Source organism: Ochotona curzoniae, unplaced genomic scaffold (assembly GCF_017591425.1).
Source record: "Ochotona curzoniae isolate NIBS_2020 unplaced genomic scaffold, NIBS_Ocur_1.0 contig_4612, whole genome shotgun sequence".
Taxonomy (NCBI): domain Eukaryota; kingdom Metazoa; phylum Chordata; class Mammalia; order Lagomorpha; family Ochotonidae; genus Ochotona; species Ochotona curzoniae.
This window is the reverse complement of record NW_024466343.1, coordinates 5,064,347-5,090,824: the sequence shown is the minus strand read 5'-3', so window position 1 is coordinate 5,090,824 and position 26,478 is coordinate 5,064,347. Positions and strand designations below refer to the sequence as shown.

General features: G+C 38.4%; 2 protein-coding genes across 2 annotated transcripts in view; one reads left to right on the top strand and one right to left on the bottom strand.

Annotated features, from left to right (window-relative positions):
• Positions 1–26,478, bottom strand: part of LOC121161044 (serine/threonine-protein kinase TNNI3K) — a 265,903-nt gene that overhangs the window by 54,097 nt on the left and 185,328 nt on the right. Inside the window, exon 22 of the mRNA XM_040987283.1 lies at positions 3,229–3,288. Within this exon, the coding sequence (XP_040843217.1) occupies positions 3,229–3,288 (60 nt within the window). The remainder of the gene's footprint in view (positions 1–3,228; positions 3,289–26,478) is intronic.
• Positions 8,777–26,310, top strand: LRRC53 (leucine rich repeat containing 53). The gene is given in 10 exon segments (XM_040987245.1): positions 8,777–8,864; positions 11,108–11,923; positions 16,738–17,253; positions 20,440–22,327; positions 22,646–22,743; positions 22,746–22,842; positions 22,844–22,882; positions 22,884–22,984; positions 22,987–23,040; positions 26,102–26,310. Coding segments are annotated over 10 exon segments (3,906 nt in total).

Below are 26,478 nucleotides of genomic sequence, written 5' to 3'. Positions count from 1 at the left end.
AAATCCAGTAGGTGTAAAGGCACAGATAGAATATAGATACAATTTAACTTTCTATTCCAGGATTCCTCACATTTTAATTTCTATTCATCACAGCTTGCTTCTGGCTTTTCATTTCAGCCTCTGATGGCAACACCTGGCTAGCTTAATTTATTTTTTTGACCTACTTCTATGTTGAGAGCTGGCCTGTTAATCTATGCTCTTTCCAAAAAATCAGCAGGTCCAAATCAAATTCATAAAGTAGATGTTTAGGAATTATTGTTCAATGATCAAAAGATTCGTCACATTCTCTATGACGGCAATATGATTTATGGCAATACCCTTTCAATATAGCTGAAATTATTTCCTTTACATAAAATGGATTTGCACACTTTTCTAAGGATACATCTATTTTATGTGATAAAAGAGTCTTTAATGTCTGAGTGGTGTTCTGCCACAGAGAACTAGGCCAATTCCTTTGCCACATGATAGTTCTTCAGATGTTTAAGAACAGCTGTTAGACTCACACTAATTTTCTTTTCCTTTGAAATAAGAATCCCTGGTCACTCTAACAGGTTCTCACATAGCATTATTTTTAATTCATTCACCATTCTAATCATTTGCCTCTCAAATGCATTTTTATTTTAATTATTTTTTTAATTCTTTATTTTTATTGCAAAGTCAGATATACAGAGAGGAAGACACAGTTAGGAAGATATTCCTTCTGATGATTCACTCCCCAAGTGACTGCAATGGCCAGTGCTGAGCCGATCTGAAGCAAGGAGCCAGAAACCTCTGTCAGGTCTCCCACCCAGGAGCCTCAACTGCTTTCCCAGGCCACAAGCAGGAAGCTGGATGGGAAGCAGGGCTGATGGGGTTAGAACTGGTGCCCATATGGGATCCTGGTGCATTCAAGGAGAGGATTTTAACCCTAATTATTTTTTTTTACAAGGGTTGGAACAGTGCACAACTGGGTACTGTTGGCCATCTCAGAACAGGAATGACAATGTTTTGTTTTGTAACCAGACTGGCATTTTGTACTGTACTTTCCAATAAGTTTATTCTTTTCATTTGTGAGTCAGTGACTCTCTCTCCCCCTTTCTTTGTGTTTCTCTCCCTCCCAGACAGAGATAAAGAAAGAAACAAAGACAGAGAATTGGTGGGCTGATTCATCGGTTCACTCTCCAAATGCCCGTGACAACAAGGAATGGGCCTCGCTGAAGCCAGGAGATTGATATTAATTTCAGGTCTCCTATGTGGGTGGCCTGGATCCCGATATTTGAGTCATCACCTACTGCCAGTGTCTGCGTTAGTAGGAAATCTGAATCACAGTTGGATCAAGAACTTGAATCCTCTTAGATAAGATGGCTGCAATCCAACCAATGGCATAACCATGAACCCAAATGCCCAACCTTCCTTCAAAAAGTTTGTTACCCACTAATATTCATGATATTCCTCTACTATGCTGATCTCATCAGATGCTTTTACTGTTACTTCAAAATTTATTCTGGCATGTCAAGCTAACTTTATTCTCCAAGATACTCCAGAATCTTTTAATTATTTTCTAGCCCTTTCAACTGCAGTATATTCAAATATTGATGAGCGGAGCCCTCTTCACCTATGTCTAAACCACTGACTGAAAAATTGAAGAAAAGGTATAATGTTGTGGAATGTATAAAAGTCCCCTTAGGCTCACTCTGGCCCATTCCTTAGTACTACCACACCTAGTACATTCTCTTTCTTCTTTTTTTTAAGATGTATTTATTTTTATTAGAAACGCAAATATAGAGAGAAGGAGATAAAGAGAGAAAGATCCTCTCTCAGCTGGTTCATTCCATAAGTGGCTGCAACGGATGGAGCTAATGATCCGAAGCGAGAAGCCAGGACTCTCCTCTGAGTCTCCCACACAGTTGCAGGTCCCAAGCCCTTGGGCCAACCTCAATTGCTTTCGCAGGCCACAGGTATGGAACTGGAAGGGAAGCAGACATGAACTGGATTCCATATGGGATCCCAGTGCATGCAAGACAAGGACCTTAGCCACTATGTTATCGTGTTAGGCCCCTAGTACAGTTTTTACACACTACCCATTTATGAACAGGTTCTGCTATTGTCTGTATTCTGAAATCCAACCTCTGAAGTAATGGGATGTGTTCCTAGGCTAGTAACAATTACTCTGTCCAAACACAATGATTTAAACTGAGAGTACACTACATATACCTATTTTCTCTAAGTTTCAGGAAAGAAGAGACACACTAAACTTTTTTAAAAAAATCTTTTTGTTCATAGGCTTTTTGTCTTCTTAAAAAGACTGAAGCAATTTTCTACACAAAAGCCTTACTTTCACAAGCCAGTGCGGAGTTGTGAAACAGAGCCACACTCTGCAGTCTGCAACTACAAACCTGGGATCTTTTCACAATAGACAAGACTGCAGAAATTCTTAGTTGAGGTTTGTTTGCATTTTTAGAAGATAATTTTTCTTGGATGGTTACATGTTAAGAGTTAGTTGTATGTATAGAATGGATGCTCTCCAGTTTCTGTCACTTTCAGCATACAGAAATATGTATGCGATCCTGTATTTATGACGTCCCTTAGCTCCTCCAAGAGCACACTATTGCTTTGGAGAATACACTATTTTTGAGTTAGTGCTTATGTTTTGGCTCCCTTGTCTATTTGCAAATGTGATCTTCTGACCAGGTGTATAGAAAATTAAGGCAATTATAGAGAAAATTAAAGCAAACAGCTCCTTGATAGTAAAGGCAGAAAATGCCGTTAACCTGATTACAAACGTATATCACTTTCAACAACATATGTTAGGTGTGAAAAAACAAATTTCAGCAATTAAGCTCAGCACTAGTTTTAGTGATAATTTGTTCTTTTCTATTAAATATAAATAGATAATGGCTTGATATTCTAGCTTACGTTTCTTGGCTCGTGGGAACTTTTGTGCAGGAAAACAATTGATTTAAATATGTACTTTCTAATGGGAGCTTATTTTTATTTTCAAATTTTCTCATATCAATACCCTAAGCTGCATCATTACTTATTGGAAGGGTCCACATTCACCAAAAATTTACCTTTACCCCCATAGATGCAGTCACTTCTCCACTCTGTAGAATTGCTGAATAGGATTTATCCTCAAAGCACCTTTCTGTAATAACCGTATCACCTACATTCTCTGACATTTGGGAATTCAGAGGCTTTCTTTAAGGACATACTTCATGAAGGACATACTTCATGAGCCAAAGGTCTTACCTCAATATTGCAGAGACATTCTTCTAACTTTGTGACAACTTCAGAGAACTCAGGTCTTCCCTGCAAATAGAGAAAACATTTTTTCCCCCTAAGAATAAAATGGAAGAAACTCGGAATTGTTCAAATTAGGTTTTGGCATTTACAAAGAATGAGATTAACAATAAAGTATATTTTTTTATTTAAAATACACTTGTATTGAAGCGTTAATTGAATGTTCATTTGCTGTTCATGGAGGGATGTTGAGTCTTTCTCTGATAAGAGTTTTAAGTCAGAATTTGCAACTACATTTAGATAATAAAACAGTGAAAAAGCTTTAATTAGCTTTGCATTTTTTTAAAATGGCAGATTTTCCTCTTCAACATGAAAGAATAAAAGTTAATACTAAGAGCTATTAACTTTCTCATACCTTAAAATGCCCTCTACATTATGTCCATAGGAAAAAAGAATTTCTAAAGCTAATTTTGTAATCACTTTCACGTTTGAAAAGACCCTCACAGATTTAAAACTAATATCAGGACAGAAACATCGTAACTATGCTCTATTTTAGGATTTAAGGAAGAATTTTACCTAGAAAAACCGATGTTAAAAAGATTTTCTTCATTATGAACATCTTTGTGTTAGATGAATTCAGTTAAATGGATATTAAATTGTGTTCTTTCTGTATTTCAAGCTTTGTTATAAATTTGATATAGAAAAATGATTATAGATTGGAGGGAAAATTTCTTGGAATTTCAAAAATGTTGGTCTGTTTAGAAGAAATCATACGCCTCCTTTTGTCAGATCCTAAGGACTAGATATGCTTTCATTTCTCACTTTATGAAACTTTCACTGCCAGGAGGTGTAGAACCCAATTTAACATTCAGGTGCAGTAACCAACTAATTTAGATTCTTAGTAGAACAATTTCTTCCTTAATATCTAGCCTTCCCATGAGGACCGTGCTTCCAGAACCTTCTCAAATGGAAGCTCTTTTCACACATTTTCTGCACCTCTGGGTTGGTGGGGGCTGCGGGAGGCGAGTGGCTAGTATCATTTTTGTTCTTGCTGCTACTGCTGCTTTATTGTCCAATGAATGCCACCAACTTGTAGCTTATTATTCTGGGTCCTTCTCCCTCATTTTTTGAAGAGTTTAATCACTTTGACTATCAAGGTCTCTAACACCACTCTTCGTGCTTTCTTTTTTTCTTCATTTTTCCTTGCAACAAGACAATAGCTTCATCCCTTGCTTCCACTACCTCCTTATCCCACACTGAGCATATCCGCCCTACTCCCATGGTCACTCACATTTGGCATCATCCCATAGCCCCGTCTCTACCACTTTCTGTCAACCTGCCATGCCCCTATGCCCTCCATCTTTATTTCCAATCACTTCTTCCAGAGTTCTGACTTCAACGTTACTGGGTCCACACCACTACTTAAGAGCCATTTTATCACTTAAAAAATAATATAAAGCCCATTTTCATGTGTACATTTTCTATGTGCTATGATAGCTACAGTAGATATTATCCCATCTATGTTTGCATCTATCCTTCCACTTCATAACTTCTCCTTATTTCTTTAGACATATCATTTTCTCACTTTCCCCTTACCAATCTTATATTTCATGGGCAATCATTTCCAGTGACCACTTGCTTCCATATACCTTAAACTCCATTGGCTTAGTGTGTATTTTATGTACAACTGAAAAAAAAAAAAAACGCAGCCTTGTCTAAATTCTTCATGATTGACTTTACTTGGAAACAACCTAGTCTTCCCGCAAGCTGCTCCTTAGTGCTGCCCAGGGAGGCTCCGGCTTGTGCAAGCTACTGGTGGTTATTTTAAATTTCATATCTCTTCCAACCTCTAGCTTTCACCAGTGCATCCAGCTACTGACCTGAATTCAAACCTATATAACCTGCCTTCACTTTGTTTCAGTGGATGGACTGGGCTTGTTTCTACTTGTGTTATAGCAGTAATTTTTCTCTTCCATTATTTGCATTTTTGATGTTTCATTTCTATTGTGCAATCCTTGTGAGCATGCGGGCGTGTTACATATTCTCCCAGCTAAAAAATGAACAATAAAACAAGACTCTTCACTCCTTCAAGCTACTGCTGTATTTCTTTTCACTTTTGTAGCAAACTGTTCTAAAGAATTGTCTAAATCTGCTCTTTCTAATTTTTCTTCTCCCATTTTCACTCTACCCTATTCAAGCTTTCTCTTACACCACTCTGCTGAAACTACTATGTTAAGGGTACAGACTTCCTTATTGCTAAATTCAATGATTAAGTCTCAATGCTCATTTCACTTGGCAAAATATTAAAAATCAACAATCATTCCTTTGGGTCAGAAATACTTTTCTTTTCTTCAATTGGCTGAGAGACTACTATTTTCTCATTTTTTTGTCCACACTTTTACTAATTACTTCTAAGTCTTCTCTTTTTGGTCCATCCCTCTTCTGTATCTTTAAAATTGTGATTGTCCTAGGAATTCATCTTTGAGTCCCTTTACTCCTGTATTTAGACTTAATTTATTGGGGAATAGTTTGACCTCATGGCTTTGAAAAGCATTTCCGATATAATGCATTTGAAAAATAATTCCCAGATTGCTATCTCTACATTCAAGAGAATATTCTCTTGAGCTCTAAATTCATGCATGCAATTGGTTGTATTAATAATGTTTCTTATTTCAGTAAATAACAACTCCATCCTTCCACTTGCACAGACCCAGAACTACAGCAAAGTTGTTGACTTCTCTCTATGGTACTTTTATCAAACAATCCAGGAAATTACATTGATCCTACCATCAAAAGTTCCAGAATCTGTTTGGGTCAAGGGGCTTGAATTAGATAAACCTTTATAGGAATCACCACTATAAACTCTGCTCAAATAGTAAAAGAAAGTAGATAGTGGGAAAAAAGCAAGAATAGAGAGCAAGTCACTTAGAAAAAGATCATGGAGAAAGTGTCTTATTTTTTAAAACAACATTTAGCCCGAGGTTAAACCCCTTCTGCAACTTAGGAAAAAGCAAAAATCCTGAGAGTTTGTTTATTTAGAAAACCAGAGGGCACAACTCAGGCAAGCAATGTGTATTAGTTATTTTTTTTTCTAACAAAGCAGCATAAAATGAGTGATTTAAAACAATGCCTGTTTATGATTCACAGTTTCCATGAGTGAAGCTGAGCAGGGTTCTTTGCTGAGAGTCTCATCAGAATGACATAAATTCACAATGTAATTCCCTTCTGAAGCTCAGGGATTTCACCCAAGTTCGTAGGTTGTTGATAGAACTACTTTTCTTCACAGCAGTTTGAATCATGTCTGTTTTCTGGCCAACTATTGTCCTGGAGTGACTGCGGGTTGAAGAGCATGCCCAAAGTCACCTTTCAAATAATCCTTGTAGGCAGTTCACAACACGACTGTTCACTTTTTCCAACTTCTTCTTCTGTGACAAACCAAGGAATATTCTCTGCATTTAAAGGACTTTCCTGATTAGGTCAGGCCAACTCAGGATAATCTTCCTTTGTCATATGAGGAAACAGGATCATGGGAGAAATGCTAATGCCTATAGGTACTGCATATAATCAAGAAGAGGCCATGATGCATGCCATGGATTTCAGGCAACAAAGCTCTTGCGGCATTCTTAGCATTCTGTTTATCACATTCTGGCATTGACTTTGAGGGGAGGTTTTGGAAGAAGCCTGAGAATTTTGTAAACTCCACCTAAATTTCTGACTCTGAAGCACACATTCATAGTACAGACTCTAAGATGCTCAGTTGGGGCTAAAAGGAGCTGAGATTTAACTGTGGCCTATTCAAGTCACTGTTCTAATTATGTGTTTAGACTGGAGGTATCTAACTGTTATTTTCTACCATGGAAATCCACTGAACCCTGTAAATGCTAATCCTAAGAAACACAATTTCCTTAGTTGTCTATGTGATTCTCCGAAGTGACTTTTAACTTTTATTGAGATATGCTTTACTCTCCTTTGTGTTTTAGATAGGTAACACTTTGAAGGGAAGCAATGGTTTATTTATTCTTGTGCACTTAGTATGTTCCAACATATAGATTATTTGAGCACAGATTTGTTGAATTGCATTATCGTAATAAAAATGTCCATAAACTGCCATCTTCTCCATCTTAAGTCCGTATCTTGCTTAGACCATTACAATTTCCTTCCATTTTGCTGCTCCTGTTCTTTTTTTATTCTGAAGTGCTTTCTGAACCTGTAGCCAAAGTATTCATTTGGGGACTTACTTCAGATAAGCAATTTCTCTCTACAAGTTTCCAATTTTGCCATTTTATCTGGGTACATTCATGTGTAAGGTTGACAAAAACCTGTAAAACCGCATCTACTGCATTTGATATGCACACTGAGCTGGCAGAATATCTCTGCTTGTGGACCCCAGTACACTGTGGAGGCCTTTGTAGTTAAAATCTCTCCACCTGGATGCAGTAGCGCCTTTATCTCTGCCAGGCCTTTGTTCAAATGTGATTGTACCAGAGTTTTAATTTGCCCATGATATTTACAACTACTCAAGCTAATGCCATTTACTTTTTATTGCTTTACTTGTTCTGTAACACTTATCACCAGATGATTAAATATCTGCTTTCATTTGTATGCCCTTCATTAAAGGCACACCCATAAAGGCAAGAGTTTGATGTTTACTGCTATATCCAAAGTGTCTTGAGCATGTCTTTGTAGATATAAGCTAATCTAGAAATATTTGCTGAATGAATGATAGCTACTAATTTTATTTTTTCTCAAACTATCATACTGTATTGGTTGATCATTTTATGAACATGAAATCCAAATGAAATTAGTGTTTCATTGGATGTCTGAAAAGCATAAAACAAGTGCTAAAATGTAACATTTACTATACTTATTCCATACTATCTCACACAGGAACATGTAGAAAATAAGAGAAAGAAATAAGTTTTGTAATATCATCAGTAAATTACAGCTAAATTCTAAGTTAGGAGGGATTTGTGATCTTAATCTCCCATCATGCTCTTGCTCTCTAATTATGGCACATGAATCTGTAAAACCTAAAAATCTAGTTGTAATTATGTTAGAGTCAGTATCTGAGATTAGTTTCTGCATACTAGAAAGAACCTTGAACTGAAAGCTGAAAAACTTGGTTAAATACAGCTACTGGCTCTGAGACTGGATGGTTTAAGAACAAATCCAAGCTTTAGTTTCCTCAGCCTCAAACTGAGTTACAGAATGAAGAGATCTAAAGAAGACAATGCTTGTGGGAAAGCGCTAGAAACTATACATAATTCTACAGGGTAACTTACTTTCTTTATCTATACTAATAGGTATGTCCTAGATAAGAGTTTTCTGAATTTATAGCCAAAATCTTTAAAGTTTTAGTTTACATTGCATGTGAAATAAAAATACTAGACATTTACTTGCTATCTTGTGAAAACAGGAGAGTATCTTTTAAGGAGCAGAAATCCCTTAGCTGCCTCTTGGGTTGCATATGCTAAGGTCTGGAACAACACTTGCAACATTATGATGCATGTTGCTCTCTACTTTCCTTTCAGGTGCATGGTTCATTCTTTTTACCATCATGCTGAGGTTGGTGGCAGCTTGCCCCACGTCCTGTGTGCTGTGTACCCAAGATGCAACCCTCTGTCAGCAGCTACCCTATGTAATAGGTAATAAAATCAACAACGCTAAAAAGCAGTGTTCTGTTTATCCGGTGAATTTCCTGCCAAACCTATAATTGTTCTGACTGCTGTTTGAGTTCAGCCTGAAAGCAGTCACCTTTGAAAGAGCTGGCCTTCATAATGACCAAAGAGACCAATGATATTACTTTATTTTCTTTTTCCTATTGGTCTCAACCAAAGCTATTTTAAGACTTTCAAAGGTAACTGAAATACTTTGCTTTTGCTAAAGAATACTGTGTAATTATAAACTCACAAAATCATTTGATCTTATTTTTGTCCATATTTTCTTCAGATTTGAACCTTACCTCCAGCTGAAAGGAATACAAGCAAATCAGAAATCTGAACTACAATTGTTCAACATTAGTAAGATTAAGTGATGTACCACTGAAACAGATTATTATCAAAGTGCATCTCATTTTGAAAGTCTGGTCTGTTTTTATTGGTGGTAAATGAGCTGTAGAAATACTAACAAGACACACTGCCTGTATTCATTACATATTGCTTGCTTAAGTCAACAATTTAATAAGACACCTTATTAACAAATTTGAAGAGGATGTGATTTACATTCTGATATCCAAGACTAGATAAACAAGCTATACGCTCTGCCACTGAAAAATTTTCCAGCAATAAACCTGAGTTGAGACTGTGTAGAAAATGATAGTTTCTTCCATTTCTGAAACCTTGTGGCCAAGAATTTCGAGTATAGTTATCATCACCCCAGATAGGAACAGAAAAGGATTTAAGGTTCCTAGATATGTACATTGTTTCCAGTCAGTATTGTAACTGCACAAAGTCCCCTCCTCCCTAAAATACATTTACTGACTACATGGTATCTCTCTTTTTCTGATCAAAGACAGTTGCTGTCAGGAGGAAACAAATATTTCTCATCTACATTGCTGCACCTCCAGACTCCCCTTTTCATTTTCAAAATGCCACATTTGTGAAGTCAGATTTCACAGAAAGAAATAAATGGATGACTTCGGAGTGGGGTTTCTGTCAAGTCCTAGACAAGAAAGGATTGACAGAAATAACAGCTAGTTCATCCAAAGCTGAGAAATCCCTGAAGGATTGAGGCCAGGAAAACAAAACTCCTTCACCTCATAACAAAAACAATAATGAATGCAGTACAATGCTAAACTGGCCAGAACTAACTGAATTCAATCTCTCTCTCTCATATGTATACATACATACATACATATGTATATGTGTGTGTGTGTGTTTATAGAGAGTGCCATCATTTAAGCTTGCCTGTGTTGCACAGCTGAGACGGATTCTTCCCGAAGAAGGCATTCTGAAAGTCCTTGGCCATTTACATTTTTTCGGCTCTTTGTTTCAGCAATGCAGTGTGCTTGCCCTAAGGGAATTGTTATTTGCTTCCCACATGGCTGACTGTTCTAATATCACTGGTAGACCTCCCAGGAACAATGGACTCCTCCATCCTTATGACATTGTCATTTACAGTCAAAACAAGTTTAGCATGATAAAGATGTATTACAATAACTCCTGATTATAATACATCTTTATTGAGTTAAAGCATTTTGATTTCTAATGACAGAGCATGATACCTCCGAGGTGATTATGGTGAAGGGATTTAACAGTTGGATGCCCTGAGTACCACCTGTCAGCACATGTCGGACTTCATTGGAGGAAACAGATATTAGACAAGAGGCCAAGACGGCTCAAACTATAATGAGGACCCCACTGACAGATCCTTAGGTTGTCTGGAGAGAATATAGATCCTTACCAAGTTGCCAACTCTTAGCCTGAAGCTAAAAAAGAAAAAAAAAAAAAAAACAAGGCTTCTTCTTGCTCCCTCATGCCCCTACTCACACCATTATATCTAAGAGAAAATATGATTGACTCCATAGTACAAATATACACAACTACTGGGAAACTTCCAAACCAGGAAGCTTGGGCAAAATCTATATGTACAGTAAGACAAGGACTGGGGCAGAACCCAACCTGAAATCAACTTCAATGAAGCTAATTCAAAGAACAAATTAAACGTTGGCATTTCAAGGAAACAAGCATGTCACAGTAACAAAGATTAGAATCCCTCATTCTTATAAACAGCCAGCTGCTTCTCAAACTTAGAAATCACTTTTTCCTTGCGTAGATCATTCTCACCCATACGCTAAGGCTGCTCAGGTGCAGTTGACTCTGTTCCTTCCCAGTGCACTCTGACACTCTCATGTGTCCCCGCTTCTAGTCTGTGCTTTTCTTCCCCACAGCAGCCCCTGTGACCACGAGGCTTCTCATCATCACTGACGGACACCTGTCCTCTGTAGAGAGCACAAACTTGTCTCTCTTGTTCAATCTGGCACTGCTCTCACTGAGCAGAAACAAGATCAAGAACATTGAGCAAGAGGCACTGCATGGGCTGACGCAGTTGCAAACCTTGTTGCTGGGACACAACCAAATCTCAAGCTCATCGCTCCCAGATGACACCTTCAGTGAGCTCCATAGCTTGCAGGTGTTGGTGCTGAGCCACAACGCCCTTCGCACGCTGCGGGGCTCCTGGTTCCGAAACACCAGGGGCCTAACCCGGCTCCAGCTGGATGGAAACCAGATCACCAATCTCACAGACAGCTCCTTTGCAGGTACCAGCCTCCATAATCTCAGACATCTGGATTTATCTAACAATTTTATTTCCTACATCGAGAGAGAGGCCTTACAACCTCTACCTCAACTACAGGAAGTGGACCTTTCACGAAACCGGTTGACTCACATGCCTGACATTTTTACTCCCCTGAAGCAGTTAATCCTTCTGAGCTTAGACAAGAACCAGTGGAGCTGCACTTGTGATCTCCACCCCCTTGCCCGGTTCTTAAGAAACTACATTTCCTCTTCTACTCACATGCTCACAAATGCCAGGGACCTGAATTGCCAGGTGCCTGCTGCAGCTACGGCCATCACAAGGAACCTGCTGAAGTTGTATGAAACCAACTGTGATCCCAAAGCACCCAATCTCACCCTGGTTCTAAAGGACAGACGTCCCTTCCTCCCAGGGCAAGATGTAGCCCTTTTCACTGTGCTTGGATTTGCAGGTATGACAAAGATGTGTGTCTTCCTCGTTTCCATATGCCATATGAGATCCTTATTGGTAACTGGGGAAAATGGCTAGAATATGGAAAGGAGAAATGGCCTGTAGATTTGGGAAAATGATAACTGATATAGCAGAGGTTGTGATAATTTCCTAGTGCAGCAACATATAGAGCAAAAGACTCTCGGCCAGCATTTCAAATGCTCCAGTGCAGATATACCTAATATTGTGCTGCTGAATGAAGCAACTTGCCATTTACACATTAGTTTTCTTTTCTATAATAGGGGAATCATATCTACATTTTATTGATTATTTATTTAACAAAGAAGTCATTGTATTTATTATGCTGCTATGAGAAAGAAAAAAATGATGAGATGCACACACTTTCCTGCAGGCTTTTGTGTGTATATGTAATAGTAAGTGCACTTTTCCTGTTGCATGGGGAGATTGTATTATGAAAATTGCATGTATCCTATTATCTACATGGAAGGGCAAGTATAAAACAGAAGTGAAATGTATCAGTTCTGAAGCTGGATTGTTCTAGTTAAATCTTGGAACTTGTATGATTAAGAACAAGTCAAACTGTCTGAACCTGGGTTTTCTTTTTGTTTGGATTTCTTCTAAAAATTTTATCTAATTTGTCCCATAGCTTCTCAGATCAACAAATGAGAGAACAGTACCTAGTCCTTTTCTCTTCAATAATAATTAAGAAGTTATTTTTAAAAACTATGGATGGGGTTCCACATGGTGGCATAGCGGCTAAAGTCCTCGCCATGTACGCGCTGAGGTCCTGTGTGCCGCTGGTTCTAATCCCAGCATCTCTGCTCCCATCCAGCTCCCTCCTTATGGCCTGGGAAAGTAGTCGAGGACGGCCCAAAGCCTTGGGACCTTGCATCTACATGGGAGATCCAGAGGAGCTCCTGACTCCTGGCTTTGGATCAGCGCAGCTCTAGCCATTGCAATCACTTGGGGAGTGAATCATTGGATGGAAGATCTTCCTCTCTGTGTCTCCGCCCCCCTCTCTCTCTCTCTCTCTCTCTCTATATATATATATATATATATGATTTTGCAATAAATAACAGATAAATCTGAAAAAAAAACTACATATTAACTCTACATCTCACTGGATGAATGTCAAGAACAACATATAGTGTCATTAGTTGAATACCCACAAATGAATGAGACTTCCTTTTGTTTTCAATATTATATAAAGTGACAGAGAAACAGAGAAAGATAATTTTCATTTCACTGGTTCTTCCCTAAATAGCCACAACAGCAGAGTCTAGGTCAGCCTGAAACCAGAAGCCAGGAATTCCATCTAAGTCTCCCTTTTGGGAGGCAGGAGCTCAAGGATTTGGGCTTTGCTCTACTCTGTGCTACCTTCCTAGCTGCACAAGTAATGAAGCTGAATCAGAAATAAAACAGCTAGGACTGGAACCAGCACTTACACACGATACTGGAATTACAGGTCACAGCTTAACCCGCTGTGCCTCAATGCTGACTCCAGATGGAGATCTCTTGAGCTACCCAGATAATGCAAGTAGTTTCCTATATGTTATCAGTGTATAGTGAATTGGTTTGTGTGTGTGTGTTCACATGTATGTGTGCAATGCTCCAAAGCCAGAAGACTAGAGGTCCAGAAATGATATCAGGACTAAACTGATTTTTTAATATGTGCTAAAATCATTATTCATAGATTTCCAGAAATCGAATTTAACATCGGGTTTTTAACTCATGGTAGTCATAGTTCTAATCAGAATAAATGAAGACCAGCATCAGGACTGGACAATGAAACTACTACCAGCATTAGTGAAACTTACTTAGGAGGGAATTAAAATCTTTTTAGAAAGAGAAATAAATGGTTGCAACAAGGTCGGCAATTATGTGCGCTAAGAAATAATTTACCATAAAAGGTAAAAGTGATGGGGCAGTAAACAGCTTTTCCTTAAATTGTGCCTCTAGAACATTAGTTTTAGGGGATAATTAATAAGCACTCCAGTAAAATGTAAATTCATGCATAAGCAATAGATTGGAGGATTCAAAAAGGTTTGAGAAATGTTTGGTTAAACAATGTAATGCAGGCTTATTCACTATGGCAACCCTTGTAGCTTTCCATTTTCTAATGATCATTAGGTATCTGTAAGGAGAAGATGCAATGCACAACATCTCTCAAACCTGCTTGATCATGCATTTCTTGTTTACAGAGGATTTCATTGAGTTACTGCTCTTGAGAACTTAATTTGGGAAATATTACAACAAGAGAAATTTCAACACATTTAAGTGCGTTTATTACTATGAGTAGATTTTACACGAACCATAAGTCCAGTTCCAAGAAGACAACAACACTTTTCACACCCCTACTCCTCTGCAAATACTGCTCCCTTCTTGCCTTCTATTACAGTGTTTGCAAAGACAAAGTTATAAAACACTCCTTATTCACAGCTTAATTCACCACTAATCATAACATTTAACAAGTAAAATTGTAGAAAGAACACATTTCCATGAGGCATAAACACAGGCTAAAAATGAGAATCATATTCCAAGGTAATCAATTCATTCTGATAGATAGTTTGGAATTCTATATTAGCTGCCACATATCAGAGAAAACATTTGATATATTTGTATTTTTGAGATTGTCTTGCTTCACTAATCATAGTGACTTCTGTTTGTATCCATAGTTGCAAAAGATAGGATTTCATTACTTTTTATGGCTGAATAGTATTCTAAAGTGTATATATAACATGTTTTCTTTATAGATCCAGCTGTTGATGGACATCTGAGTTGATGTCCCTGAAAAAGATTAAATTATTTCAATATGATACAGCATTTCTATAGCATATTGTCTAATAATTTAAAATAAGCTCATTAGATTTCAAGAAATAGTGACATGTAAAATGGTTGGAATAATTTTTTTATGATAACAACTGATATTCTTACTTAATCTTTAATTGAAAAGGCTGAAACCATCATTTCTGAAACCCTCCCACCTCACTCTCCTTTTTTATTTAATTAAAGATACATTAATTTATTTGAGGGGAAGAATTACAGAGAAGGAACAAGGGTGAGGGAGGGAAAAGTGGTGGAAGGAGACACAGAGAGAGAGAGAAATAGAGAGAGAGAATCCGCAAATGGCCCCAATTTCCAAGTTAGGTCATGCCATTGCCAGGAGCCTGGAATTCTATCCAAGTCTCCCTTGTTGATGCAGGAACCCAAGCATTCAGGCCATTTTCCACAAGTTTTGAGAATGGAGCAGCTGAGATTGAAATCAATGCCCATGTGACATGGTGGCATTGCAGAAAGTGGCTTAACCTGCTGCATGATAGCAAGCATTGAATCCTGCCTTCTGTTTTAAGTTCACAAAAAGTCATGTCTTATTATTCAAGTTCCCACAGAAAGAGCCAAACATAGGTATAGACAATTAACTGTTTGCCTGAGCTGGTCTCCCTGAAAGATGAATTTATCTCCTTCACTGTTCACTTTTCCAAAAGTGGAAACAGACTTGCCCAAGTTCACACAGCAGATACAGGCACACCTGATCTCTGAACGTGGATTTCCCTGTTCACTCTGTGCTTCCTGATGGCCTTTAGAGGGATCTGTAAGATAATATCAGCTAACACTGTCCATGATCAGAATTCATAAATAGATTTTCTTTGTAAGTATTCTCAATAAGCATTTCTGGAGTACCTTGTTTGGGCCAGAGTTGTAAGCACTGGGAGTAGAAATGGAACATTCTTGTTTTCCCACACTGCATAGCTCTAGAAGAAAAGGGTATACAGTGGAGAAGGGAAGCGATGACTAGCATCACTGTCATCGTCATCATTGTCACAGCCCCTTTTTAAGTGCTGAGATTCGAAGGAAGTCTGCTTAATAGAGAAATGGTTATAGGACCCAAAGACTTTGGTTTGAGTATCTGGGTAGTTTAAGGTGTGATTTGTGAAATAAGAGTAGGTGAGGTACAGTCAAGTTTAGACTCATTGTGCCCTGCAGTTTTTATTTAGAGGATAAACTCTATCCACATGGAACTGAATCGATAGTTCCAGAATTTCTGAGGTTAAAAGTTATTCATCTTATTGTGGGAGTTCATAAAAGAAAATGATCATTGCAAGATGAAAAAGAATATATTACAAAAATCATTAAGAGAATATGCAAAGACTTACATGTATGTGTTAAGACTAATGACAAGTTTAAAATAGGGTGTCTGAGTGTTGAAAGCAATGTAAATTAGGGCTAGGAAGGAAGAGGAGAGGCCCAGATAACACTGACCCATGAATACCAAGGAGTCGGGCCTACTTGCTAATGACAGTCAGTGAGCTGGTGGTGGTGAAGCTATAGGGAATATTAAGATAGTTCAATAGCACATAGGATCAACTGTTCTTTTGGGAGGAGGTATTAGGGTATATGAGAATTTCACGAAATATACTAATTGTAGTCATTTCAGTGATTATGAGATAAAGAAACAGGAAATTGGGAGTAAACTGTTTTTCAATAGGCAGAAAATATAATTTTCATGCAGGAATTATTTTATCTTGAATGAATTTCAGTCCATGAAAAACCATTTTATCCCTACCAGAGAGAATCCAGATGGTGTTGCTTCTTATACTTTTTAATATCCACAAAGAAAGTTCCAAATTGGAGGGCAGAACAGTGTCAATTATATAACCTATATCTAGCCTGATATTTTTCCGAATGGTGATGGACTTCCCATCCCTTTTGATACCCTTTGAGCCATTAACCTTTATATTTGTGAGGTTCACATTTGGTGATTTATATGTTTCTTTCTATGATGTTATCTTTTAATGGTCTCTTTATTTATCACAGGAGCTGTTGGTCTCACTTGCCTAGGTTTAGTTGTATTTAACTGGAAACTCCAACAAGGCAAATCAAATGAACACACATCAGAAAACCTTTGTTGCAGAACCTTCGATGAATCCCTGTGTGCTCATGAGGCAAGAAATTACCACGCTAAGGGAGACTGTAACTGCCACTTAACTCAGGAAAGCGAGATAAAGGTCATGTCCATTGTGGGATCCAGAAAGGAAATGCCACTTTCACAGGAAAACAGCCATCAAGCTACACTGTCCTCTGAGTCCACAGCCCTTGACGGATCATTTAGAAACCTGAAAGGGAAGGACCATGGGGCAGACAGCGCTTTCTTTTGCCTTGATGGCAGATTGCTGCAGACAGGATGTTCAGAGCCTCCTGGGATGATGGCTGCTTTTAATGAAGCAGGCGTAGTTACAAGATGTTGCCCAAACAGAGTTGAAAATTTCAGGAAGTGTGAGACCAGAAAGGTCCAAGCTGAAACCCTGCCACAGCACGTAACAAGAACAACGGGTAAGTTTGTCCTATTTTAAAAAACGATGCTAGACTGTTTAGTTCTACATGAAAGTGGGAGCCTCCTTTAATTTCCCCAAAAAGAAATGTTGTTAAAACTACAGCATCAGTCTATCTGTATTCTAAACATTTGAAGATGGAGTGTATGTGTGTGTGTGTGTGTGTGTGTGTGTGTACATATGTATGTGAGTTGTGGGGTAATGTTGGGGTGTCTCATTGTCAGGGGACTGAGAGTGTGTCTCCTGTCTACTAAACTAAAATCTGATACCTAATATCCAACAATGTCAAAATAAAAAAGGCAAAGGAAAAAAAAGCCTTTTAAATAGCAATAGTGCTGCTAAGATTTATGGGAAGGTAAGTATCAGCTTTTGTTTCCAAATCCTTTGGGCTCTGATGCCAATTCTGCAGTAAGCAACCTTTCCAGAGTATGACAAATTAGAAGAATGTGCCTTCTAATGCTCGTGATTCATTCCAGGAGCAATGTCAAGAAGCATACTTCGCTTGCTGAGCTGTCAAGAATGATAACTTCCCAGTTCAGGGAAAGTCAGGACTTAATTCATTGTCTCATATTGGGAGCCAAGTGAATCTGGCCATGACATCTACCCACTGTACATGGACAATGTCAATATTTTGGTAGAGGCAATGAATTAAATGTCTTCCTTTATTTTGTTGAATAGTAAGGTGTTGTTTTCAGACCCCACAGTGAACATTTTTATAGCTGTTCTGAAAAGAGGCTACTGTCATTTATTTGACTTGGTTTACAAGTAGAAGTTCCTTCTCCTCAGTCCTTAGAATATCAAAGACAGAAAAACTGTCCTCTAAGATTCTTACCATGAAAATATGGCCCTGAGGATGGGTTAGGGGACAACAGGATAAGAAGATACCATTTATTATTTCACATTTGTTATAAGCAGGATGTAAGCTTTTCATTCCTTTCCTCAGATTCTGGTTGTTATGTTTTTGAGGGCTGGTTTTCAGACTCAAGAGAGGGATAATTAAGGAAAGAAATATGTGGCCCAGAAACAAGATCATATTAGATTTGCTTTTTAGCCTTTACACAAGAATCATACTGGGCTGGAATTGTGTCGGAATGCGTTGAACTGCCACTTGTGATGACAGCACCTTTTATAAGAGACCTGCTTCAATGTCTAGTTGCTGTGCTTCCAATCTAGTTACCTGCTGATGTTCTTGGGAAAAACACTGAAGGATGGTCCAAATATTTGGGATCCTGTCACTCTTGTGGGAAACTAGGATGAAGTTCCTGGCTCTTTGCATCTTCTGCTCCAACCCAATCATTGCAGATATCTGCGGAGTGGGAGATTCCTATATCGAAGGAAATGTGATCTTTACACCATTTAAAACCTACTCTCTTGTTTCACACTGACAGCACTGGTTTGTCAGATCAACACAATTACTTTTGAAAAAGTAACTGAAATGCTACTATGTGGAAGGCATTGTACCAGAGCTGGAAAGGCAGATACTGGAAGAGAACAGATACACACATTCTGTAATAGAAGCTAAGAAGGAGACAACATCATTGGAATCATAGAACTAGAGTTTCATAGGTAGAGGGGACTTTAGAGATTATTTAGTCCAATAGTTTTAATATTTGCCCTTTAGAAGTATATGTTTATTTTATTTCACACACACACACACACACACACACACACACACACACACAGCCCTTTCATTCCAAGTTCATTTCTCCCAAATTAACACAAATGTTTAGACCAAAGCCTAGAGTTGAAAACTCATTTCAGATCTTCCAATAGTGGCAAAGAGCCACTTGGGTCATCACTGTTGCTACACAGGGTGTGCATTAACAGGACTCTAGAATTGAATGCAGACCTGGGACTTGAACCCAGTGTAGGATGTGATTCTCTGCTGGTGTCCTAGATGTTAGCCTTAACACAGGTCTGTAATATATATCTTTGAGTTTCAGAACAGTCTGGGAATCTAAAAGGCACAAATTCTTTCCCCAGAATCATTTCTATAGTCCCACATGGTTTCCTTTTATTCCAAGGTTCTAACACTCAGGAAGCAAGTAGCTTTTTCAAGGTTGCCCAGAAAGGTAATAGCAGATCTCAGATTAGAATTAGATGCTAGTCTAGGCTTCAGTTATTCCTTCCTCTAAAACAATTCCATGCAACAAGAGAAAGGGTACTAACCAGATGTCATTTACAATTAAAACATATTATGATCAAGATGTTAAAATATGATCAAGATAAAAGTCTTACGTATCTTGATTCAAGATCTGGCCATATTATTTAATTGATATGTGATGTGGGGGGAAACATCTGATCACTCTAAATGTATTTGCTCATGTATGAACTTGTATCATTAACACAATGACAGACATCGGTGCAATATAAACAAGGCCAGATTTCAAAAGATCTATTCATTTTGGTATTTTTTAGCTGCCATTTGTGGCTACAGTCACCTAATGAAGTGTTAATCAATAGAAAAAAAAGGCAAATATGAAATGAAAAATGACATGCAAAATTCTAACAGAATAAGACTATATCATGTTGTTCTACAAATTTATCCTTCAATTTTATAAAAAGTTATACAAAAAATGCTATATGTATGAGGGCACTTAAGATAAATCTTTGGAAAAACACAATTAAAACATGCTTATTTTGATGCAAGTCCTATTGATTGAACAAACATTCAATGGATATTGATGTAAACTATGGGAGACAAAATATGTACAAACTCTGCTTTCTCTGAGGCCATAACTCACAAGATTTGTCTTGTTATTTAGAGTATTTTCTTACTTGCACCAAGTTACTCCAAAATGCACCCACTTCCCACCCAATCTTTGATTTTTAATTTGGAGGAGAGTACAGAAAAAAAAATCACTATGGTTATTTGAACAATGTTTAGATAATATTCTTATTGAGAAACAACAATTAAAGACATGAAAGTATGAGTATCATTTTTATTCTTAATTCTACAACTTTTAAGTCATCATCTAAACTGCCTGAATTATGGCCATTAAGGGTGTTCATGCAAATATACTCACCGATCAAATGTGCCTTGTGCATTTGGTTTATAACTAGGACATACACAGGAATGGACATAATCAGAGGGAGGACCCCTGCCTCTCCGAGTTTTAATTTCTAAGCATCAGTTCAGATAAGCAAGCTTGGCACAGTACTGAATTTTGTGTTTATTGTTCAGCAGGTATCTGCAGTGACACATTTAGAAGAAGCTATGCAACATCCGCTTCATTCCTGGCAACTGAAAGTCATGAAAAAAATTCAACAAATGAATCGTGGCAGTCTCCAACAGAAAAAGAAGACAATGGTTTACAACCTCACAGGCAGAGACATTTTCTTCCAAGCTCATCATCCAAACCATGCGAGCCTGAGGAATGCTGTCTTCAAAGGATCTTACAAAAGCAGAGATCAAAACATGATGAGCCTTACAGACTTTTAGAACAGAGCAGGCCTAGGTATTTCCAGTTAAACAATTCTCTTACATGTAAATATGTGCCCTATGGTCAATTTCAAGATTATGTGAAAGAAAGGAAACAAAATCACAGAGAACGTTTAAAGTCTGAGAAAGAGCAAATCCAAATTAATAATGCAATAGAAAAATTCCTTATGAGAGAAGACAGCAGAGATATATCAGGGATAGCTACAAAAAACAAGAAAATGTATTCACCAAAAAGGGTTACCTTCCACCATCCTGATTTAGCAGAAAAAGATACATCGGCAATAATGCCGAAAACATCAAACTATTGGAAACTTCAGAAAAATCAAAGCAACCACCTGATAAACTTGGAGCTTAAAAAACACAGCAGCCTTGGAGACAAAAACAAAGAAGGACAATGGATTTCAGATTCACAGATTCTGACAAGGAAGAGAACTGGTCAAACTGACCTGAAAAGGAAAACTAAAGGACAAGACTTAAGGATAAAATTAAATTTACATCCTTTTAGAAAAGTCAAAGTTCATCCAGAAAAATCGCTGCCAGAGTTTCAAAAGAAACGCATAGTGCTACTGCCTAAGAAATTATCCAAAACCTCTGAGAAAAAAGCCAAAATACATTTTATTTCGACTACAGGTTTTCCTCAAGTACAAGAGAATAACAGCCGTGTTAGACTCTCTTCAAAGAGGCTCCTTCTCAAACATGCCCCAAAGCAGAACTCATATTGCAAAAGCAACACTGGAAGTGTCCCTGTGTTTGTTGCTAAGCCGAGGTCTGCAGATGGCAGCCGTCACCCGGCTGATCCAGTTCCTGCAGGAAGCTGCTCTTCCTTGCCTCAGCCCCTGACCTCCGGTGCTGTGTGCACCAGCCCACTATCTCAGCTCTCAGCGGAGCAAAGCAAGTGTGTGAATCAGCTCGATTTACAAGTTCCTGATCAGGAGCATACAGGAAGTTATGTTTTACCATCGCAGCATTCCAGGAGGGCTATTGACCAGGGAGCAACGGAGCTCCCTGAGCACACGGGGCAGGATAAATCAAAGACCAGTGAGTTAAGCCAATATTTCTTGTCCTCAAAGACACAACCACAACCTCCAGATATCCACATGGCTGAAACCTACATCGAGGAGCGCGTATCAAGTCAAAGTCAGGCTTTAGAACAGGAAAAGCAAAATTCAAATTATGAACCACTTGGACATGGAGAAAAGACATTAGGAGCTGAACCAAAACTGTCCCTTCAAACTGTGGAACATTGCATGATGGCTACAGAAGGAAACGATACAGGAGAGCATCTTCCTAACACCGAAACTTATGATTCCTTTCTCATTCCCCTGACACAATCCAAGAACACCCTACCACTTATGAAGACAAATTCTGTTCTCGTGCAAAACGGAAAAGAGCTTCCCAATGATCTCAGCACTTTCCCTCCTAGCAGTCCAGCCGTTTGGCATGTAGCCAACAATAGTGATAAAGGACCTGACAGCGCAAAGGCATTGCCCAGAGAAGCCAGCACTGAAACACTAGAGACAGAAACAGCAGGGAAGGAAGGGTAAAACATGTAGTATGAGAACAAAACAAATTCTACTATGTTAACTCAGACCACAACAATGACCTTAAGAGATCCCATGCAGGGCCCGGCGCGGTGGCGCAAGTGGTTAAGGTCCTCGCCTTGCACGCACCAGGATCCCATATGGGCGCCGGTTCTATCCCGGCAGCCCCGCTTCCCTTCCAGCTCCCTGCCTGTGGCCCACGAAAGCATTCGAGGATGGCCCAAAGCTTTGGGACCCTGCACCCGTGTGGGAGACCCGGAAGAATTTCCTGGCTTCGGATCGGCATAGTATCGGCCCGTTGCGCTCACTTGGGGAGTGAATCATTGGACGGAAGATCTTCCTCTCTGTCTCTCCTCTCTGTATATCTGCCTTTCCAATGAAAATAAAATAAATCTTTAAAAAAGAGAGAGAGAGAGAGATCCCATGCAGGAAATGGAAAAAAGTGAAAAACATATATCGATTGATTCAGTCAAGGAGGCCAGAACAGCTACAGATTTAAGTGTCAAAAAGGAAACCAGAAAAATAGAATGCCTCATAGTGAAATAGATCTTCACATTAACAGTAATGTGCATGCTTTGAGAGAGTTTCAAAGTATTCTCTCAGATAAACAGTACACTGAAGGAAGGCGCAATGAGAGTGGAGACACATGTCCCGCTTACCAGAGGTAAAACATGGTCATTTGGAGGTAGAACATGAGGTGCCTCCAATTCCTAGCAGAATAAATGAAGCTGAAAATTCTGCAAAACCCATACATATCCACCATCTGCTGGAAATGCTAACACATCACTTTTAGATGTAGAACAGAGTGAGCAAAATTGCTCAAATAATAATCATTTTCTACTTTAGCTTTCTTCAAAAGGACACACAAACAACTCCTGGCTTTGCATGCATTTCAAATGCATTATTTTGGAAGACATATGCTCAATAATTCCTTTTCATCAACATAATGAAAGTGTGTAGTTGAATAAGGTGAAAAGCAAAGATGGAGTCATAACGCATATTTGAAACAATTGACTAAGTATGCTTCTCTAAGACATGAAAGAATTAGAAATAAAAGTATTACCTAGTTCGGGAAAAAAGCCAAACAGGAAAAAGGAACCTCAAACAAATGAAATGTTAAACAGGAAAAGAAATGCTTGAGTGATTTTACACTTGATGTTTACTTTATGGTAATTATTACACAAATATAAATTATTGGCGTCACACTACTGCTTTCTACACAGATGATTCTATATTCATACTTATGTCAGATTTATTTTCCTAATTAAGGTATGAGAATGAAAATTCAGCTTTGCAAACTAAGTATCCTGGTACATTTCATACACTTGCAAATATTTTGTTGACAATTATCCTAAAGCCGCAATACAAGCCTTTAATACCTGTTGTTTCTCTAAGTGAGGTAGAAGTAAGGCTTTTAGAGAGCAGTCTGTTTCTGTGAAATTTGCAAAATCCTTTAAATCCACTAGGTGGAGCTCTCAGCTTCAAGCATCTCAGAAAAAAAAAAGCAGGCTTCAAGATCAACACAATGGATCCTGAACAAAAGGAATTTTAAGGAGCTTTATTGCCAACTGTTGTTAATTTAAGATTTTGGAAAACTAAATAACCTATTAGCATGTAGCTTTCAAGGTTTGATCTCTTGAGTTTTAGCATGCAGCTGTTGCTGACGCGAGTATCCCTGCACAGAAATGAAGTCTTACACATACTAGGCTTAAAAGCAATAGCAGAACAAAAGTCTCTTGTCACATTTATTTGAAAAATACAGGTAGGGCAGGTTGTTGTGGCCCAGCAGATTAGGGTATGCTTGGGATGACACTGTTTCATGTCAGAATGTCTGGAATCAAGTCTAGCTTCCACATCTAAACCTCCAAAGCAGATCCTTGTTCATGTACCTGACAGACAGAAGCTGATGGTTCAGTAACTTAGGTCCCTGACACCATCTAGAAAATCAAATATTCAATTGGAGTTCCTGACTCCTGGCTTCAGCTTAGCCAGTCTCAGCTACTGTGGATATTTGGGAAATGAACTTTTTTTTTTTGCTCTCTTTCACATCAATTAGCCTTTCAAATCAATCAATAAATCTTAACAATTCATACTCACTGTATCCTCACATCTGGATATGATAACCTCCATTACACAGTTACAATGCAGTATGCATCTCTACTTCCAGACGAAGATGGACTTCCAATGAAACTGTTAACTATATCTTGACAATAGGATATGGGACTCTATGTCATTGTCCATGCCCACAATGATGGATATATGACTGTGTAGGAAGAACTATGTTATAGTAATGAAATAGGGAAACTTAGTGAGGGGAAAGGGAATTGGGGGGGGGGGGGTTAGGAAAATCCCAGGGCCTATGGAACTGTATCATAAAATGATAATAATAATAAAAAGGAATTTATTCTCAAACAATTTCATGATGGACACCACAGTTGAGAACAAAGTAAAGTGGAAGGGAAAAAAGTCCTTTTCTTCCATGTCTATGTAACACCTAATATTATTACACAGATAAAGAAATACTCAAATAATGTGGACATTGTTTACATGCCCCAACCTGTCTTCTTATTCAAAACTGGCAACAAATGACATAACTCTACTTTGAAATTCTCCATTACCTCTCTTTCTTTTTCTTTTCTCACGAAGCTCAACACCGTCTTGGTTTTAACTCTAGATCATCTGCCTTCTGTTTTTCTTTGACCATTCTGCTGGAATTTAAATTGTGTCATCTGTCTGCCTGCTCTGATCTCACTTCATTTGGTTAAGTACCTTTAAGGTGAGGACAGCATCTAATGCCAACTTTTTGGATGATAAGCTCCCTCTTTGTTCATTGACCACTCCCTCAGCATTGAAAACCAGGTTATTTTCTCTAGTTATCTCTGCCTTTCCTTTTCTGTTGTTACAAAGCACTGTCACCTTACTGCAAAGCTTTACATCTCTTCTCTCTCCTTTCACTGCCAACAGTAACCCTGCTATGTCAGGGTGCCACCAGCGCTCTCGGATGCCAGCTGACTTTCAGCAGCAGTGATAACAGCTCTCCTGGGCCCTTTCCTTTTGCCCAATTTCAAAATCCAATCCTTCACTTCTTTGTGATGTTTTCTTTGAAATAGTTCTCAGGTTTACCTGTGCTTCTGGATCCCCATGGTAACCATTGTAGTCTACATGTTATAATCAGCTAGAATACTGTAACAGTAGCAAAGCTAGCTGCTGTGATTTTCCTGTCTTTTGCTTTTGTTTCTGTCCACTTTATATTGGGTGCAAGTCAAACTGGAGTGCTTGTTAAAAATGAATAGTCTTTCAATTCTTGGCTCCAACTCCTGCCCTCTGCTTCCCATTAATGTAGACACTTTTGAGACATCAGTGATGATTTGAGTAATTGTGTTCCCAACACCCATGTCAGAAATATGATGAGTTTCTGCTTCTGGCTCCAGACCAGACCAACCTCAGTCAATGCCGGCATTTGAGGAGTGAACTAATGCATGAGAGTTTTTTGTTTAACTCTGTCTCTATGCCTCTCAAAAAAAGGAAACACAATGAAAATAAAGCAAAAAACAAAAATGTTCTGAACAAAATGCATCATGCCAGGCCCCATCCTACAGATTTTTATTCCATGGATTTGAGAGTGGTCCCTAGAATCTTCACTTCAACAAGCATTAAAGGATCATGCAAAGGATGCATATTGTAGCCCATGTGTTAAGAAAAAACGCTGAACTATTACAATGTGCACTTGTGACGATTTTGAATGATTGTGTTATACCAAACTCAGGTGAATTTTCCTCCAAAATCACCCTTATCAGATATCCTCATAGATTCAGAGAAAAAAAATAAAATTGACAGTTATAGTACCTCCAAATTCCCTTTCTCAGTTTCTAAGCTACTGTCTGCCAGGGCTCTTCCCGCCCGCACCGTGCTCCAACAGGCTGCTGAGTGCTCTCTCCCCTGTGTTCGAGTGGCATCGGTCTTTACTAAAAAAGATGTCAGCAGTGAAGGAAAGACAGGCAGGAAAGTAAGAATGGGCAATGTACACAAAACCCTGGAAAATAAGGACCAAGAGGACGTGATGCTGATGTCTTAGGTCAAAAGACCACTTTGTTTTATATGGTGTCAGGCAGAGATCTAACGTTTCAGGAGCTACTGTGTTCCAATGACTGATAAAGCTTTTCTCTTCAGTCTTCTCTACCAATGAATTTACATTTGTTCTTTCTACTTAGACTGTTTTTTTCTATCATCTACGATTTATTCA